Raw genomic sequence first — 19,749 nt, 5'->3', positions numbered from 1 at the left:
TCATTGCCTCCAGGCATGCAAAATTAGAGCAACAATTAGTGTTAGAACTGGGAAAAGCTGCAGGAATCTCTTCAGGTTTCTCTGAAAAAGCATGGTTGGGAGAGGGAGAGATATTTCCTTGTGTGAGTAAGTTGCTGGCTCTTTTAACAAAAATAAAAAGAAAAATAGAAAATCCACAAAAACAAAGCATTAACATGATCTTATCTCCCATTTGTCTGGTTAAACAGACTAAAATCAAAAATAGGGTAATTAGGGAGTTTAAAAGGTCCATTCGAAAAAATTTAAAGGAAAACACAGCCAGTGCGCCAGTACTTAGCAGTTAAAGGGAGAGGGAGGGGAAATTTCTTACCCAACCAGCAGATCAGAAGAAGACTGAAGTTTAGCTTTCCTCTTCGTGGTCAGCCATCTGTTAAGGGCTAAAATTCTAGCTAAACTGTCTAAAATATCTAATGAGTGGTCGCCAATAAATTATAAGCTTTAGCAAGAGTTAGACTTTTAAGCATTTATTAAGGAGAATAAGAATTTGGTAAAGAGAGAGAAAAAGGCCTAGATTCCTATCTATTAAAGGGAGAGCACATTTCTAGCTCCCTTCTCCGCCAGAGTCCAGAGGAAAGAGAGCCAGACCGAGCGCCAGTCTCTTCCTTCCTCCTCCCACTAGTATGCGTCACTTCCTCCCCGCCAAAGAAAAGACTCCTGGTCTTGCCCTCAAAGACGTTCCCTTCATGGGCAGAACTCCTCTACAGTAAGTATCCAGCAGGTGGCGTTATTCCAATCGTTACACTCCATTCACAATTCCTGTGATTTCCCAGACCAAAACTCCCTTCACCAGCCCCCACTTTCTTATGTGTGCTATCTTCCCCTATTAAAATGCAAGCTCATCCAAGACAGGAACTTTAAAAAAAAAAACTGGTATTCCCAACACAGTGCCCATCACTAGTAGGTACTTAATAAATGTTTTCTATTTCTTCATTCGTCACATATGTTAGTTATAGAGGGGTCTTTGTTCAAGTGTAGGTTGAATTAGACCTCTGAGGAGTCTTTCAATTTACATTCCTTGAAAGGAAAAAAACTGTATCTAAGATAGTAACGTTGTTTTAAAAAATTAAAATATAAAAATAAATAATGTTATATATAATTGGGGGAAGGGGCAATGAGGGTTAAGAGACTTCCCAAGGTCACATAGCTAGTAAGTATCAAGTGTCTGAGGCCAGATTTGAATTCAGGTCCCCCTGAATCCAGGGCCTGTACTTTATCCACTGCACCACCTAGATGTCCCCTATATAATTTATTTTAGACAAAAGTGATAAAGACTTTCAGAAAAAAAATTTCTCATAAAAACAAGGACTTCTTCAGGTTCAGTCAGGTTACAGTTAAGAAACTGATGTGTGAAAGGAGAAATGTATAACCTAGAAAGATGTTAGAATTTACCATCAATTCGTCACACTTTGGTTTTCAAAAATGTGTCAATAATTAAACTCGGACTTTCTTGGTAAACATCAAAGCAAAGTCAAAACCATTTTTCTTTTCCTTTCTATTCTTAGACCTTAACACATTGACTTGAACATAGATATTTAAATAAATATTTGCTTAATTAATCTAACTTTTTAATGAAATGTAAGTTGTTTTTTCCTTGAGTTGTTTTCACATTTTATTCCAAAAAAATAAAATAAAGTTGCTCCGCAAAAGTGTTTAGAAATAATTCTCACAGAAACCAAGCAATGCAATTCCTGTTTTACTAAAATATTGTTTTTATTTCATTTTACCAGTGGAAGTACAAACTCAGAGAACAGCTCCTTAAGTCCTGCAGCTTCAAATTCCTTTAGTAGCTCATCCAACGATGAATACTCTTTGACTTCAAATGCCAAGAACCTACATTATACAAGAGAAACTCATGAATATGCCCAGATTTGTCAGAAGGTAATTATCGATTCAGTTGCTTTTCTATCTGCAATAGTACTAAATTATACCTTTTGTGTTCCATCTGTACTTTTGTTTCAAAGAGTATACTAATCATTTTCTCTTTGCATTTCTTTCCGCTTGAGTCCACATCAACTTTGGAGGTTTTCTGAAGAATCAGGTATTCCTAAATGATAAATCAGGACATTAAATACATATCTTACTATCTTAGAGATTTAGTTTTAAAAGTGATAAACATACAGGGTTTATTTCATATATAAAAAACATACATTTCCTAGACCATATTTTTACAGTTACCCCCCCCCTGAATTTGCATACAGATGACAGGAAGAATCAGATATTTTCATGCCATATTCATGGTCTCAATGAATATGTTTAGAATATATTCAAAAAATTCTTGTCCCACACTGTGATTTTTTTTTTGGAGGAGCAATGAAGATTAAGTGACTTGCCCAGGGTCACATAGCTAGGAGGTATCAAGTGTCTGAGGCAGAATTTGAACTCAGGTCCTCCTGAATTCAGGGCCAGTGCTCTATCCACTGTGCCACCTAGCTGACCCCCCCACAATGTGATTTTATTGGTGAAGGAACTCTTAGTGAGGAAATTCCCTCTTCTAATACAGATGGCAATTGCTCAGTAACATAGTGTTGCTATAACACAAGTCTTCTAATTCTAAGGCCAGCTCTCTATCTACTACAACACACAACCTGTCTTCAAATTGGTATGATCTAACTCTTCACATTAATACAGGATCTTTCAAAAATCTGAAAACAAACATTTTTTCAGAATTCCAGTATTCAGGCAGGTTAAAAAGTAAACTCTAAAAAGAGAAATTTGCCAATGTTGTGTCTATATCCACTGATGTGTTCCAAGTCATATAGATGCTTGTTGACTACCTTAACCAAATTAATTTGTCTATTATAACTTCATTTACTTGTTTTGAGAGGCAGTGTGGTTGTGGGTAGAAGACTCATCTTGAACTAAGGAAACTCTGGGTTCAAGTCTAACTTAGGAAATATTGGCTATATGACTGTGGATAAGTCATTAAATCCTCCTGAGTCTCAGGTAGTGGTCTGAAACTACATCTACAGACGGTTTGCAATCTGTTTAAAAGGAGGAATACTCTCACACCAGAATTCCAATACTGAAGAAATCACAGGTCCCTAATGTCTTTGGATGGTATATGAATAAGCAAATGGATCTAGATCTCTATCTGAATATTTTGCCTTAAACAATTCAATTACTCTAGATTCAATGCAAATTACCTTGAAACATATGGAAAACTTTCACAGCCCCCAAAAAACGATACAAATAAAATCTGATCATTTGTTTTAACTATATAATTCAATACTAATCTGGGTAAATACCAAGATAATGTTTGATAATAAGATTACACTATGAAACAGCAATACCAATGTTTTTAAGTCTATGATTACATGTTATCTGAGATAAAAAAAATTAAAAGTAATTTTTTTTAATACTTGGTACTTTGACTTACCTAGAAGAACAAAACTTAGTAATATACTATAACTGTTAAATATTTTAATCTTAATAACATCTTTTCTCTTCTGGTTCCCAAGACAAATAGGTTATACAAATTTCAAGAGATATATAAAATGTAAAAAGGGACTTGATTTTGAAAGCAGCTGCTGAGACAAGTCAGGTAGAAAGAAAAAAGGGTGGCAGGAGGTAATGAACTGACAGCAATAATAGTTTTACCTCTCTGAAACTAAATCTCAGTTATAAGACATACCACTCTCTCCAAGCAGTATAGACACCCGAAAAAGTCACCTTGACTTTTTTAATTGCCAAGAGATGAGAAAAAAAAATGATTGCTTATCCCAAACATACTATGCCTTCCTGTGCCTATGAGGAACTATATACAAACATGCATTTACATGCATTTATATATGCACCTTTATAATATATATAGAAATTAATATCTTATTACTTCTAAAGACGTCATTTCATTGACGTGAGTACTACTTCTGTTAAAAGCCCTTTCATGTATCACTATGGCCATAAAATTAATTATCCAGGCTAACATTTTAGCAACGAGCCTCTCTAAATGTAGGCTGATCCTTAAATGAAAATCAAACAGTGGGACAAAACTTAAGTTTCTCCAATACTGTAAGACACAGGAATAGGGGTGTGTGTGTGTGTGTGTGTGTGTGTGTGTGTGTGAGTATATACATACACACACACACACACATATCTTCTTTATCTCATATCTGTTATTAGCCACTAACTTTGAATAACATAAGTTAATAAATAAAAACAAAAAAAATTTTAAGGCTTTATAAATTCGTTATGTTACCAGTAGACAAAGACATTCTTTCAAAGAAAATAAATACTTATAACAACAGTAATATAGACTACAGATATATCCCTAATAATTTGCCCATCCTTACTAACTGCAAGGAAACACTCCTTTATGATCTATTTTTAAATAACAAAATAAACAAACTTTCACTAAGTGTTCAATTTTGGCACCTTGATACTGTTTCTGTCTCCTTGTAGAAGAATGAGTATTATTTTTCCCCAAAATATCAGTCTTCCGGTAAGTCTTAAATTTGAAGTCCACTTCTCCACAGTTTTGACATACTTAGTCTTTGCTCTCATGTGGTCTAAATGCAAAAGGGCTATCCATGTTCCATCGTCCATAGATGTTCTTGTTGACAAAGTACAGTCTTCAGAGGTAACAGCTGTTTCTGGTTGTCCAACAATGTGCTTGAGGTTTTGTTGAATCCAGAGAACCAGCTCATGTACCATCGGCTCAGACAAAAGTTTTTTTGCTTGTTCAAGTAGCTTCTCTTTTATAACTATGCACTGTGCCCTGGTAAGGTGCTGAGAGTCAACTGAGATCCCTGGTAGACAAAATGGGTAAGTAGCTGGTAAATGAAATGATAGTTTTAATGGTATATTTTCATCCAAAAATCCTTGTCCACTTGTCTTAATTCTGAATGAAGCTCCATTTGTTTCTGGAAGAGATCCAAAATAATCATCAACTGTGCATAATTCAATTTCAATAGAACATTAATAATTTAACAGTACAGTCAATCAATAAACACTTATTAAGCACACATGTGCCAGTACCAGGCACTGTGTGCTTAGTACAGGAGACAGACTTTGCCCTCAAGGGACATACAATCTAATGGGAGAGACAACATGGAAAGAAATATATACATAACAAGCTATACACAAGATAAATAGGAAATAATTAACAGAGGGAAAGTACTAGAATTAAGATGGGTTAAGGAAGGCTTATTTCAAAATGTTTTACCATAATTCAATGTGAAAACTTTCAAGTCATCAAGTGTCACTGACTGCTAAGGAAGCTTTTATTTAGAAATGATTTACTTCAAGCACTTAACAATCAATTATACTCAGTCTACCTAGTCCTGACAAAAAGTTAGTTCCTCTTGAACTTGGGTGAAAATGCTGACTACAGACAAAAACTGTGAGTTTTCAAAGAAATTGTAGATTATATATACAAATCAAGGATATAGAGTAATACCAAATCAGGAAACAGACTTTTGAAAACTGAAATAGAAAAAATTATCAAAGTAATTAAAGGAAATATGGTAAGTTTATGTCAGTGTTCCAAACAGACCTTTTTTCCTTAAATATGTCCAATTCAATATTAACAGTAAGGTAATATCAAGAAGTAAAAACGAGTGGATATCAACCAAAACCACTCTAGCTCTTTAAGAACAAGAAAAAAGCAGACACCAAGTATTAAAGAATTCTGTTCTCTTTCAGATCTGCTCTGCTTCACCCCTTTGATGTGTTCTACTTCATTTCACCTCACTTTTCAAAAAAGTTGATAAAATGTCAGACTGATTCATTCTACAGGGGGCAGAAGCAAACAGATCAGAAAGGCAGAATACAACAACTGGGTGCACAAATGAATTTCTTTGAAGTTCAAGTTAGTGCCTATCTCAACCTCTTTCTCTGCAAGCACTTTTTTATTCTCTTTTTCACATGATAGGAAGTCAAATGCTTTCTCATTTTCATACCTGAAAATCATTGTTCACCAGCTTCAAGACTAAGACCACTACAATACCAATCTAATATAGTCACGATTCCATTTTTTTTTTTGGTGGGGCAATGGGGGTTAAGTGACTTGCCCAGGGTCACACAGCCAGTAAAGTCTCAAGTGTCTGAGGCCGGATTTGAACTCAGGAACTCCTGAATCCAGGGCCAGTACTTTATCCACTGCGCCACCTAGCTGCCCCCACACGATTCCATTTTAAGAAATGGAATATTAAAATTGCTCCCCTACATTCATAAATGAAAATCTATGGGGGCAGCTAGATGGCGCAGTGGTTAAAGCACTGGCCCTGAATTCAGGAGGACCTGAGTTCAAATCCAGACTCAGACACTTGACACTTACTAGCTGTGTGACCCTGGGCAAGTCACTTAACCCCCATTGCCTGCAGAAAAAAAAAAAAAAGAAAGAAAATCTGTGAATACTGACTCCTTCAACTATAGTTTTAAATATTAGAGAATTAAAACTATACAATTGACATATAATTTGTTGAACACAAGTGGAAATATTGGTTTTGATTACTATCTAAACCACTAATTCAAAAAGCAGATTCTAACCTAATGTAAAGCAAAGATATCCACCTAATACCACCCCCACTCAAGATAGTGCCTTTGTGGGATCCGAATTCTCAAGGAAAGTTGAAGCACTGTCTCTCTAATTTCTTGGCTTGACCTAAACCATAACAAAGACAGACATTAGAAAAGGGTTAAAGAAAGTTGGTACTTCAACCCCCCAAAAGGTATTTTTCCCATTAAGAGCTACTTTCTCCCAGTGAATTAAAAGGCACATCTGCACGACATTTAAGCATACTACTGGCTCCCATGTGAAAGTACTTTTTTGGAGTTAAAATGTTATTAAAGTCCAGGTTGGTATTCAATACCTCCAAAACAATTACAGACATTGGTATTAGTTATTTGAAGAAGAGTACAAATCTCCTTCAAAAAAGAGTTTTAAAAATCATTTGCCTCATAGATAAGAAATGGATTAAATGGTTCCTGGTCTCTTCCATTCCAATGACTTTATGTTGTATATAGTAAGTTTTAAGCTTCCCTTTCAAGTAACCATCTATAGTATCCGATAACGTACTTTGGTAACCTGCTTTGATTATAAAGGTTTTTAGAAAGTATGAGAATTGTCATTATTTATGGAAGGAATGACTGTGAGAAGTCTGAAGCCAACTGCAAAGAAATTACCCCAGATAGTCTTTGGGGTTGCAGTTACCAGTTGTTGTTCAGTCATTTCAGTCATGTCCAACTCTTCATGATCCCATTTGGGACTTTCTTGTCAAAGACACTGGAGTGGCTTGCCATTTCCTCCTTTGGTTCACTTTACAGAAGAGGAAACTGAGGAAAACAGGATCAAGTAACTTGCCTATAGTCACAGAGGCTGGATTCAGACTCAGATCCTCCTGACTCCAGGCCCAGCACTCTATCCACTGAGCCACATAGTTGCCTTCAGTTACTGGTAGAACACTAGTCTGAAGATTATCCTTTTAACATGAAAAATGAAGTTCAACATACTGCCTGTGTGACTCTGGGTAGGTCACAACCTCTCAAGGCTGTAGGCATTGATTGGTTGGTACTACAGGCTGGTACTACAGGCTGGTACTACAGATAAAGTTCTGTATCTAGAGTCGAGACCTGAGTTCAAATCCAGTTTCAGACACTTACACTTGTATGACTCTGGGCAAGTCATTCAACCTCCATGTCTCAGTCTTCTCATCTGTAAAATGAGGATAATAGTACCTACTTCACAGGGATATTGCAAAGGAAAAATGATACAATATATTTAAAGAGCTTTGCAAACCTTAAAAGGCTATATAAATTCGATTTATTATTGTTGTTGTTTTATCACCTTCATTTCCTAATCTATCTGTCCTCTCTGCCCCTCCCAAAAATTAAACCCTTAAAACAAAGAATAAAAAATAAATGAGGGAAAAAAACCATTCAGCAAAAATAATCAATACATCATCTAAGTCTGAAATTACATGCCATGCCCATTTTTTCAAAGGTGAAAAGAAGGTACATTTTCACATCTTCTTTCAGGAGCCCAAACTTATTTAATCAGTCTAATTTTACATCATTTAGTTCTGATTGTTTTATCATTTATGTTGTCATTGTTTATAGTTTTCCTGACTCTGATTACTTCACTTTGTTCTAGTTTATGTTTTCTCATACTTCTCTGGATACAGTATGTTCATCATTGCCTATAGTGCTATAATAATATTTTATTATATCCATGTCCCACAAATGTTTAGCCATTCCCCAGTCAATGGTCATCTACATTGTTTTCATTTCTTTATTACTACAAAAAATGCTGCCATAAATATAATACATCTGATACATTACTACATATGATACATTTTTATCAATGACCTTCTTGGAATTTATTCCTAGCAGTGAGATCTCTGAATTAAAAGGTATGGATATTTTAGTCAGTTTCTTAATTACATTATAGAATGTCTGGACCAGATCACAACTCCACCAATTGTACATTAGTGTGTCTTTCCATGACCTTACCAAAAGTGACTATCCCCATCTTTTGTTACATTTTCTTTTTGCTAGGTGTGAGATGAAATCTTACAGTCATCTTTATTTACTAATTTAAAGCATTGTATGTGGTTCTTAAGAGTTGAAGAAGTACATTTTCATCACAGAATCTGACTTCCTATCATGTGAATAAGAATAAACCAAGTACATGCAGCAAAAGAAAAAATGAAACTTTAATGTTAAGAGGCGATTGAATTTTAGCACTAAAGAATCTATGAAATAACGTTTTGGAAGTAGTAAATAAAGTATAAACTAGGGTAATTTTAGAATAAAAATTGTAACAAACTAGAACTCTAGTACCATAAATGAGCTAACACATAATTTGAGGGCCAGAAATGGCACAGTATACAGAAAAGAGCATTGGATTTGGATTTAAAGGACTTAAATTTTGATCCTGGCACTTCCGATCATTGGTGTGGACTTGAGCAAGTCATTTAACCTCTCTTGGCTTCAATATCCTCATTTGTAATATTAATGGGTTGGATATGATCTCTAAAATCTCTTCTGGATCTAAATCTACACTCTTTTGGTTGACTAATCCTTGTGTGATTTTCCTCTATCCAAAAGGATTGACAAGAACTCTAGAAATTCAAGGTTGGTGGCGTCTTCAAGTGACACCTTCCAAAAAAGGAAGGCTCCAATTGATCCTCTTCAATATGGTCAATTGTTCTCTGGAAAGCAGCATGGCAGCCATCTAAGGGATAGACAGGATCTTTCCTTAGGACTTACTGGAGAATGATAACTGACAACAAAGAGAAGGGAGAATTGCTTGATTCTAATTTTTTGTCCTGTTCTCGCTGACATAACCTTTAAACTAGAAATGACAGAACAAAAATGCCTAACAAGGAATTAGTCCCCAAGATAAGTAAGGATGTAGTAAGAGACCACCCAGGCTGCCCTTGAATTCAAGTTACCTTGCCCAGGTTTCCTATATCCTTGAGTCCTGGAGGACCTGGCAGATATAATTGCTTAAGACATTGTCAGTGATATTTGAAAGATCAAGGGAAACAAGAGAGGTACCACAAAATTAGAGAAAGGCCATTTTCCAAATTTTCAAAAAGGGGAAAAGTATCTGAAAACTATAGGCCAGCAGGGAGCTTTATTTTGATTCCTGGGTAAATTCTATAATGGTTCATTAAGGAGATAGCTGGCAGACACCTAGAAAGAGAAGCGATGATTACAAAGATCCAGCATGGCTTTGTCAAAAACCAGTGGTACTAGATCCTGGTTGCCTTTTTTAAGAAGATTTTTAAGTTAGTAGAGGAGAGGAATGAAGTAGGTATGGATTTCCTCAATTTCAGCAAAGATTTTGAGAAAGTATCTCATACAATTTTTGTGGAGAAGATAGCCATATGAACCATATAACACAGTCAAATGGATTCAGAACTAGTTAGATGACCAGACTCACAGACTTCTAATGATTTCATATCAATGTGATGGGAAGTCTTTATTGGCATACCCCAGCGATTTGGCCTTGGCCTTGTGATGTTTGACACTTTTATCAATGTCATGGATAAAGGCATAGATAGCATGGTACTAGAGATATAGATACAAAAAAATAATAACGAACAAGTCTTTCTCTCAAGAAACTTAAATTCTATAAACTAACTGCATTATAAGAATATAGTTTTCTCCTAAATACTTGAGTTCATGAGCTGCCTTTAGTTTTAATAGGTTATCCAATTGACAGCTTAAAAAAATGTGCTTCCTGTAATGAGTTTTTGAGTAAGGCACAGGACTGACCACATCGCATTAAAGCCAAAAGAATCTATCAATATAATATATCCTATGTATTGATGGAAAAGGAAATGTTTCTGATTGGGCAAAAAACACAGATTGCCCTTATTTATAATAATTTTTCAATATTCTTAGAAAGTTGTTTTCATAAAAATTCATGTAAGTTACCACTCAAATAAGTGTAGGGAAGATTTTAACAAAAATGAACTAGGAAGGAAAGAAATATCTTTACACACATGGAAGCAATGATTTTCATTCTCTCTATTTCATCTCCTACAAATGTCTCCCTGATCTACATATCTGGCCCAAGTCTCTCTCTTGAGCCCCAGTCATATTGCCAATTGCCAACTAGTCAACTCCAAATAAGCATCTCAAACTTAACATAGAACTAATTTTTTCCCATAAAACAAACAAAAAAAAACCTTTTCCTTCCTAAATTTCCTCTTTGTACTCAAGCCACCCCCATCCTTCTGGTTACTCAGGTTCACAACCTCAAAAGTCAAGTAAGTCTCTACTCTGCGCTCTCCATCACACCTCATATAAAATCAATTGCAAAGTCTTATCAATTCCACTTCCACACTGTATCTCACACTTATACTCTTTTCTCCACTCACAATATGACTATGTGAAAAAGGGTTTGGAAAGAAGAAAGACTAGGGGCAGGGAGACCAATTAGGAAGCTATTACAATACTTTTGGTGAAAGGTGACAAGGGGCATGTATTATAGTGGTGTCCTTTCATTCTAGGCAAACTGGCCTAGCTGTTCCCTGAAAACATTAAACCATCTCCCACGCATGCTTTTGCATAACCTGTGCCCTGTGCCCCATGCCCCAGAATAGACACTCTTCTTCACCTTTGCCTCTTAGAATCTCTAGTTTCCTTTAAAGTTCAAGTCAAGTACGTCCTAGAGGACGCCCATCCTTCTCCCCACAAATTGCTGGTGCCCTCCCTCCCATTACAAAAAATAACTGTTTGCACATACTTATTGCTTTCCCCCAATAGAATGTAAGTTCCTTAAGGGCAGTGCTTCTGGTTTTGTCTTTGAATCTGTAGAACCTCACACAGTGTTTGGTGTGTAGTAGGTATGTAATAAATACTTGTTGAGTGAGTGAACTTAAAACTCTAAATTACAGAAAAGGTACAAATCAGAATTTGTAGAGGAAGTTCCTGACTTATAGTAATGAAATTATCAGTTAGTTTCTTTTTTTAAAGCCAGGAGCCATTTAAAAAAAGGAAAATATATATTTTACCCTTTGTTGGGAGATAGAATAAATTCTCAAGAAAGAACAAAATTCTGTAATTTCCTCCTTAATAGCAGGAAAATGTAAGTAATAAATAAACTCAGTACCTATTTAAAAACACATTTTGTTAAAAGAAAAAATGTAAACCTTAGTTCACAAAAGATAACTCAATCAACATGGAATGATTAGATTCAAACTCAGGATTCTATATCATTGAATTCTTATAATTGATATTTATATAGTGCTTGAAGGTTTACAGTATTTTATTATAATAAGGTTCACATATATTATTTCACGTAAGCTTCAAAATAGCCTGAGGTAGGTACCTTAGGTACTATATTGTAATTCCCACTTTAAAGATGAGGAAAATGAGTGTCCAAGAGGTTGGGACTTTGATTGTGGTCACACAACTAATTACCTACTAGGCTTCCCCTGTCCAGCAATTTTTTCACTATTCCACACTATTCTTTGCAATATAGAATCATTTTGTGGCATGTTGATTGTCTCACACACACACACACACACACACACACACACACACACACCCCTCTAGACCCTACCTCAGAACAGCAAAATAGCTCACTATTTCTGCACCAAAGCTACAATCCCTCTCTCATCTTCACTGTATCCCAGTAGCAAGAGGAACAGATATTCATTGCGGAGTCCAGCCACTATAGGGGAATATCAAAGAGCGAGATTATAACTGTAAATTTCTGCTCCCTACCCCACCTTTCTTTATATGTAATTTGGACACTAACAATGGAAGTTATAAAACTACCCTGCTCTCTAAATAGCACATTAAAAAACACCACTATTACATTCAGTGAAATGCCCCACTTCCCAAAGAACTTTTCAGTAACAAAAAGTGCTAGGATGTTATACTAAGTTCTTTTATAATTTAATTACTTATTGATGCCAGAATACTGAATTAAATTAATTAGGAGGCATGGCTTTAAAGTCATGCTCAATTTAACAGCTGATAAAAAGTCCACAGTGTCCTCATTATTAAGGCTCTGTTCTCTTGTTTTCTACATTTGTATCCCAAGTCAAAGACTCTTTTCTTCCTTTCTTTCTGACCCAGGTTACATTTTTCAATTTCTCAGGCTTATACTTATAACCTAAGAAACCACACCTTTCCCACTCATGATAAATGAGGGGTCATTATTCTGGAAGCCTGCACCCATTTTCCCATAAACACATAACTAAGAGGTGTAAAAAGCTGAATATGGAAATATCATTATGCCTTTAAGTAGTCTACAAAAGGTATCAGAGTTTAAAAAATGGGTACAGTAAAAAATAATCAATAATCATTTGGGAAAAAATTAGGATGTAGAGAATAAGGAAATCAAGCTATTCAAAAGAGAAAGGATGAGAGGAATGAAAGAACATTGTATCAAAACTAAAAGTTCCTTGAGGGCCTGGCCATCATAGCTCTTTGTAACCCCACACCCACACCCACCCACCCCACACACACCCCCACACCCCCACACCCACACACACTATTACGACAGAGTCATGATTGAATACTACAAGTACTAAATAATGAGGATAAAAAACTGAGGGAATAAGAACCGAAAAAATGGTCTTTTTACGTGGAAAAACATTTCACTTTTCTTTCTTTTATATAAGCGAGTCAACATAATTTTTAACCCAGAAAGCCATGGAAAATGGTTCTAAAAAAGGTGCCTCTTCCTTGTTGGAAAAATCACCTTTCCCGGTGATGCATTTCAGTAGTCCATTAATCACTCAGATGTACAGAGTACCAACCCCACCCCACCCCCACCACAATAGCTTCCCTCCCAAAAAATATAAGAAATTCAATTTTCTGTCTTCCCAGCTATAAAGGGAAAGAAGCTTCTATAACTATGTGAACCCAATCCTAATACTGCTCTCTGCAATCATGTGGATAACTATCCCAGTATGCACATTTTACAAATGACTAACCCAGATAATTGTTATCTGTACTAACCATTTTACCTAACATTAGTGCCTTTCCCAAGTATTACAAAGCATTTCACTGCTAATTTGTCTCTTAAATTTTCATTTTATCACCATTTCTTAGGTAGCAAGGTGGTACAGATGGATAGAGTGTTGGGCCTATCGTCAGGAAGACCTGAGTTCAAACTGCCCTTCTGATACTAACTATATGACCCTGGGCAAGTTGCTGTCTGTTTGCCTCAGTTTCCTCATCTGTAAAATGGGGGTAATAATAGACCCCACCTCCCATGGTTGTTGTGAGGATCAAATGAAATAATATTTGTAAGCCCTTAGCACGGTGCCTGGACCATAAGTAAGTGCTATATAAATAATTTCCTTCCCTTCTCCCCTATATAAAAGTTACCACAATAAGAAGGGAAAAATGGCCCAGAAACAACTTCAACAAAGAGACATAAACTCTCAAGGGCAACACTGGTTTAGTACAGAAACTCAATTGAAATATACTATGAAAAAGGATAAGAAATGATTACAAGCAGTATCTCCACACAAACTACTGAGCAACAACTGGAGGGGAAAATGAGTACACAAAAAAGCTAGGCATGAAAGCCAACTAAACCAGATATGTATGTATGTATATATTGATGAATGTAGAGATGTATATGTGTATGTATAGATGAAACTGGGAAAAAACAAATAAATGTGAAATGGAAATGTATTTATATGAATTTATGCTAATCATTGATGACGGTGGAACTACCACTAACTCTAACATTTCAGTAGCCAATGAGAAAGTGAAAAAGATGCAAGATAAAATCAGCAGCAGAGACAGTATTTGGCTCAAGGGGTTGTCAAGGGCTGTGTGTGTGTGTGTGTGTGTGCACGCGCACGTGTGTGTGACATGCATGCACACCCACCCATGCCACATGCTAGCTTTAAGTAAAATATCAACCAAAATGAGAATAACATAAAGCTGAAGAGATATAAAGTTAATTTTCTTAATAGTTTGGGGTGAGCAAGGAGGTTGTCTTTGTATATTTGGGTTATCAGTGGACTATTTAAATACATGACTAGGAAATTATTTTGGTTAAGCTTTCTAAACTTTTCATATCCACTGATTTTCACTGTTTGAAGAAGCAATGCTACTTTCCATGTTTTACAAGTGACTTTATATTCAAAAGCAGTGTTACCCTAGGCTATATTCTCTCTCCCCCAGAAAAAGAGATTAAGTATCTGCTGACTTGGTTCTCCTCATACTTGTATGACCATATCTCATGCTCATTTACTGACACATCTATAATCCACATCGCAGGCCATAAGTATGGAGTCTCTGTCCTGGGCCCTCTTCTCTTCTCTCCCTATATGCTCACCAAGTCCCATGGATATAATCATCCCCATACACATGACATATATGTGTGTACACATATATGTACACACACATATACATATATGCACGCATACATGTATTTCTAATATAAGGAAATCTGGTGAAAGCTATGGGCCCTTTCTCAAAATGTTTTAAATACATTTTTTAAAAACAGGATTATGAAAGAAACCAATTATACTGAAACAGTTTTCAAAATATTTTTTAAATTCATAGACCTCAGGTTGAGAACCCCTGCTCTAACCTATCATGATCCTTTTGGACCCTAACTCATCTACTGGATTAACCCTCCCTCTTATCTTTGTATCATCTCAAAATTGATGAGCATGCCATCTATGCCTTTATCCAAGTCACTGATAAAGATATTAAATATCACAAAGCCAAGCACAAATCTCGGGGATACTCTATTAGACACCTCCCTGAATTCATACTCTTTGCATTTGGTTGTCCGCACAGTCTGAATCCATTTGACCGTATTATGGTCTAGTCCATCTCTTTCCATCTTCTCCACAAAAATAGTATGAGATACTACCTCCATCTCCTTACTTGTCTTGAATATCAACTCCTTGCTGGTCATTTTTGTCATAGCAGCTATTTCTGTTGACAGTTATCATCCCATATATCCCAAGTCAAGATCCTATTTCTTTAATCCACCTTTTTCTCCCAATATAAGGTTTTTTAAATCACTTTGTTGTCCTTAGCTTCTATCATTACCCTCTCTTCATTTTAAGCATTAGGATTCCTGACATAAACTGTATTCCTTACCCATGCCACACTCATATATTCACCTTCCATTACCTGGCCTTCCATTTTCTGTTCACCTTTTTAAAAATCTGAATTGGCTCCCTTATCCATCTTCTATTCACCTTTTTTAAAATCTGAGTTGAGGGGCAGCTAGGTGGCACAGTGGATAGAGCACCGGCCCTGGATTCAGGAGGACCTGAGTTCAAATCCGGCCTCAGACGCTTGACACTTACTAGCTGTGTGACCCTGGGCAAGTCACTTGACCCCAATTGCCTCACCAAAAAAAAAAAAATCTGAGTTGGTTGGTGCTTGTGCATACACATAGGTCTCTTCAGAAATATCCCATTTCTGCTCATTACAACTGTTTCCCTTTGTATCATCAGAATTTCCTTCTTGAGGCTCTCCTATCACTCCCAGGGCGACTTTCCATGAAGTATTTTACTCTAGGGGATCCTACCTATCTTTCCTCTGAATTCTTCAAAACTTTGCTTTCTCAAAATGTAAGGTTCATGTCTAAGTTCTATGCCTAGATTTTCTCTCCTCCATAACAAACTGTAAAAACGAGTGGTTCCTTCTCAAGGTTCCCATTATTGTCACCTCAGCAATTAGTTCCTCCTTGCTGGTAAGAATCAAATCTAGTGGGCAGCTAGGTGGCGCAGTGGACAAAGCACCGGCCTTGGATTCAGGAGGACCCGAGTTCAAATCCACCCTCAGACACTTGTCACTTACTAGCTGTCTGACCCTGGGCAAGTCACAACCCCAATCGCCCAGCCAAAAAAAAAAAAAAAAAAAAGAATCAAATCTAGCACAGAAGTTCTCGTTGTTGGTTCTTCTCTATTTTTTGAAAATGAAAGTATCACCATAAGTTATTAGATGGTCTGCTTTTGACTCAAAGAGCTCTAACAGATGCTGAGAAAAATTAAGTCCCCCATCATTAGTATATCATGCCTCTGTGCTCGTGATGTTTCCCAAACTAATCTATCTTTCTTCTTTATCACCTGGTGATCTATAAAATATTCCAGTGGCAATTTCTGCTTTTTCATTGACTTTCCCCATCATGCTTGTAGCCCCTGGATTCCCTCAAATAAGTACACCTACTCATTGTATGCTACTTCCCACCCATCCCCTTTCTCCTATCTTGCTTCTTTTGAATAAGGTATATCCATGCAGAGCTTATTCCAGTCTTGGGTTTCATTCCCCAGTACCACCAGCACTCCTCTCCCTAACCCTGTGAGACACCTCTGATAGCAAAACCCTAACAGTTTCTAATTGCCTCTAGAATCAAATAGAAGTGTCTTTATTTAGCTTTCAAAGCCCTTTACAACCTGGACCCAAATTGTTTTCCTAACCTCATTATCAATTACTTCCCTTCTGGAACTAAACTGGCTTCACTACTGTCATCCATTCCTGGAATGCACTTCCCCCTCACCTTTAAGAATACCTCTTTTCCAGGGCAGCTAGGTGGTGCAGTGGATAGAGCACCAGCCCTGGATTCAGGAGGACCTGAGTTCAAATTCGGCCTCATACATTTTACACTTAATAAGTGTGACCTGTCCTGTGTCCTGTGTGACCCTAGGCAAGTCACTTAACCCCAATTGCCTCACACAAAAAAAGAAAAGAAAAAAGAATACCTCTTTTCCTCCAATACACTCCTCAAACTCCCCAAGCATCTCCCTCCCCATTAATTTATTATATATTTAGATATTTATCCACATCTCCCTCAATAAAAAGTAAGCACTTGGGGGAAAGGATTGTTTAATTTTGGTTTTTCCATTCAGTACTTTAAACTTAGTAGGAACTTAATAAATGCTTATTTATTATGCAGTCTGAGTCTTTATTTCTCCTCACTGCAGCCACTGCTTTTACATGTTATATTTTTGCAAGAAATGGTAATAATAAGTCAGTATCTTAATTATTTTCCATTTCCCAATTTTCAACCCATTTTGTATAAATAGGTCGGATTGAAGCTATCGCACCCATGAACTGTCCTCTCATCTGTAGCTTTTCTTCTAATCTATGTCCATTGTAACCCTTATTCTCACTAGTCAATGGTATGATTATACACAGACAGCTGTTTCTTTTCAGAATTTCACATCAGTAACTAGCCACTTCCTGTCTGTTTAGATATAGTATATTTCATTTTTTTTATTACATTATTCAGTGCTCACCATGTCTAATGTCTTTCCAATGAGCTTCTGGAAGAAAATATTCATAATATATAAGCATGAAGTTTCTGAGAAGCTTACGTATCTATCTGTGGTACCTTTGGGCCATATTTTCCAACATGTTTTTCAACATTCTTCCCTGTGACCATCTTCGTACTGAAATCACCAAGAACCAAAGCATATGTTGACTTGGTTTGAAGGATCTTTTCCTTTCCTTTTTTTTTTTGAGGATTTAAAATCTCCCTACCTTATTATCCTCCCCCAATAGATGATGACAAATAAATTGCGACTATCTTCATGGTAGTCTTATGTTTATACTCAAATGAGGATTTAGGAACGGGCAACTAGCAGGGAAAGGAACTAGAAAAGGTATTGGAAATACCATAAACAAATGAACAGGATATATAGTAATAGGGTGGCAAGATGGTGAAATAACAGCTATTTTGACTACCCAAATCTTACCATGTTTCCTAGAAGAGTATATAAACAATCCTACACAAATATAACAATCCCATACATACTCAAATAGACAAATGCCCTAAATCACACACCCTGTAGCTCCTATTCCAAATAGTAACAGCCTGCATTTATATTTCCTTATTCCTCATAACCCTGTGAGGTAAGAGTTTGCGAGGGGAGGGGTGCAAACCTGTACCTTTATCTGACTCCAGGGTACCCATGCTGTGCACTGAAGGAGGCAGGCAGCTTTAGAACAGCCTGTAGCACCGGGATGCTAAAGTGTCTTACCCCGGATCACACTGCAGCTGGTCTGAGTCCAATCTTTCACTGAGATCTGGGGGACTCCAAGGCTGGCCCTTTCTAAACTGGGCTCTACAGATATTATAATCCCCACTTTTCAGTAGAGGAAATCGAGGGTCAGGAAGGTCAAGTTCCTGGCTCACCCACCTAGTATCTGAGCTATGATTCAAACCCAGGGGTCACGGACCCCCTGGGCCGTTTGACGGGAAAGGCGTTTTCCTTGAAATGCACAAAACAAAACGCAAGTGTGATCATAATTACAAATGGAGCCTAAGGCTGGTGAAATGGATGTTCTTTCCCCATTCGCTGAGATCAATCCTCAATTCCACTGGGGGTACCCCGAGTAAAGAACCCAGCTCTAAGGCCTGGGCTACCACTCCGCCCCTCGGGATGGTCACTTAAACCAAGGACACGTGAGGAATTTCCCACGGCTGTGTTAGAATTCTGGCCCCTCGCCCATCGCTGAGGCTCGGGGGCCCGCCATTGGAGGTCGGCCTGCCCTGTAACATGGGATTTCCAGGGTCCCTCGCGGCCTCCTACATCCTAGGGCCGCGAGGGAGCCCGAGCGAGGTGGGGTCAGGCTCCCGGAGGCCTGAGGGGAGCGCGGAGGGGAAGGAGAGTGTTGATCACCTGAGCAGCTCATCACCTCCCACTCGTCCGGCCCACAGAAAATAGCCGCCAGAGCCGAGAGCTCCTCCTGCACCACCTCGCCCATGACGCCGCCGGCTGGGCGGATGCACCACCTGGCAGATGCACCGCCTCTTCCGCCCTCTCGCTTCGCACGCGCCGGCCCGCAGGGCGCCTGCGCGGCCGCCAGAGGGCGCGCCAGCCCCTCCCGCGGCTCCCCAGATCGGGCGCCCACGTGCTCCAGTTCCCAGAGTGAGCTCCGAAAGGAAGATCCTGATATCGCTGCTTCTTGGCTCCGCAGAATCTGGGTCTTCCCTGGCCTCCCAGTGCACCTTATTCTGCCTCGTGCGCATCTAGGGGGCGCCAATGACCGCTGGACCTGGAGACAGAAAGACCTGGGTTCAAATTCAGCCCCAGACATTAGCTGGGTGACCCTGATTAAATTACTTAACCTGTTTGCCTCAGTTTCTTCAACTCTAAAATTTGGGGGAGGGGCACCCGAATAGTAGCACCTACCTCCAGAGTTGTGAGGATCAAATAAGGTAACTACTGCAAAGGGCTTAATACAGTGTAAAGCACGGAGTAGGTACTATACGTGTTAGCTGTTCTTGTTGTTATTCATCATTTTTTATTATTATTA

The 19,749-nt window shown here is 37.7% G+C and overlaps 1 protein-coding gene across 1 annotated transcript; it reads right to left on the bottom strand.

The window, feature by feature from the left end:
• Positions 1-1,730: 1,730 nt before the first annotated feature.
• On the bottom strand, positions 1,731-19,242 carry RWDD3 (RWD domain containing 3). The gene is made up of 4 exons (XM_043999947.1): positions 19,113-19,242; positions 4,411-4,898; positions 1,968-2,083; positions 1,731-1,869 (listed from the first exon to the last, which is right to left on the bottom strand). The coding sequence occupies exons 1-4, from the start codon at positions 19,195-19,197 to the stop codon at positions 1,755-1,757; spliced, it is 804 nt and encodes a 267-aa protein (XP_043855882.1). The 5' UTR covers positions 19,198-19,242; the 3' UTR covers positions 1,731-1,754.
• Positions 19,243-19,749: the final 507 nt, after the last annotated feature.

The sequence above is a fragment of the Dromiciops gliroides genome, chromosome 4 (genome assembly GCF_019393635.1).
Source record: "Dromiciops gliroides isolate mDroGli1 chromosome 4, mDroGli1.pri, whole genome shotgun sequence".
NCBI lineage: Eukaryota > Metazoa > Chordata > Mammalia > Microbiotheria > Microbiotheriidae > Dromiciops > Dromiciops gliroides.
This window is presented reverse-complemented; position numbering and strand designations above follow the sequence as displayed.

What these genes read in the sequence shown, in the direction of transcription:
- RWDD3 (XM_043999947.1), bottom strand. Translation starts at nt 19,197, where the DNA reads ATGGGCGAGGTGGTGCAGGAGGAGCTCTCGGCTCTGGCGGCTATTTTC. An exon ending in GGAGGTGATGAGCTGCTCAG is followed by an intron (nt 4,899 to 19,112) that starts GTGATCAACACT and finishes GATCTCTTCCAG; the next exon opens with AAACAAATGGAGCTTCATTC. An exon ending in GAGACAGAAACAGTATCAAG is followed by an intron (nt 2,084 to 4,410) that starts GTGCCAAAATTG and finishes TTTATCATTTAG; the next exon opens with GAATACCTGATTCTTCAGAA.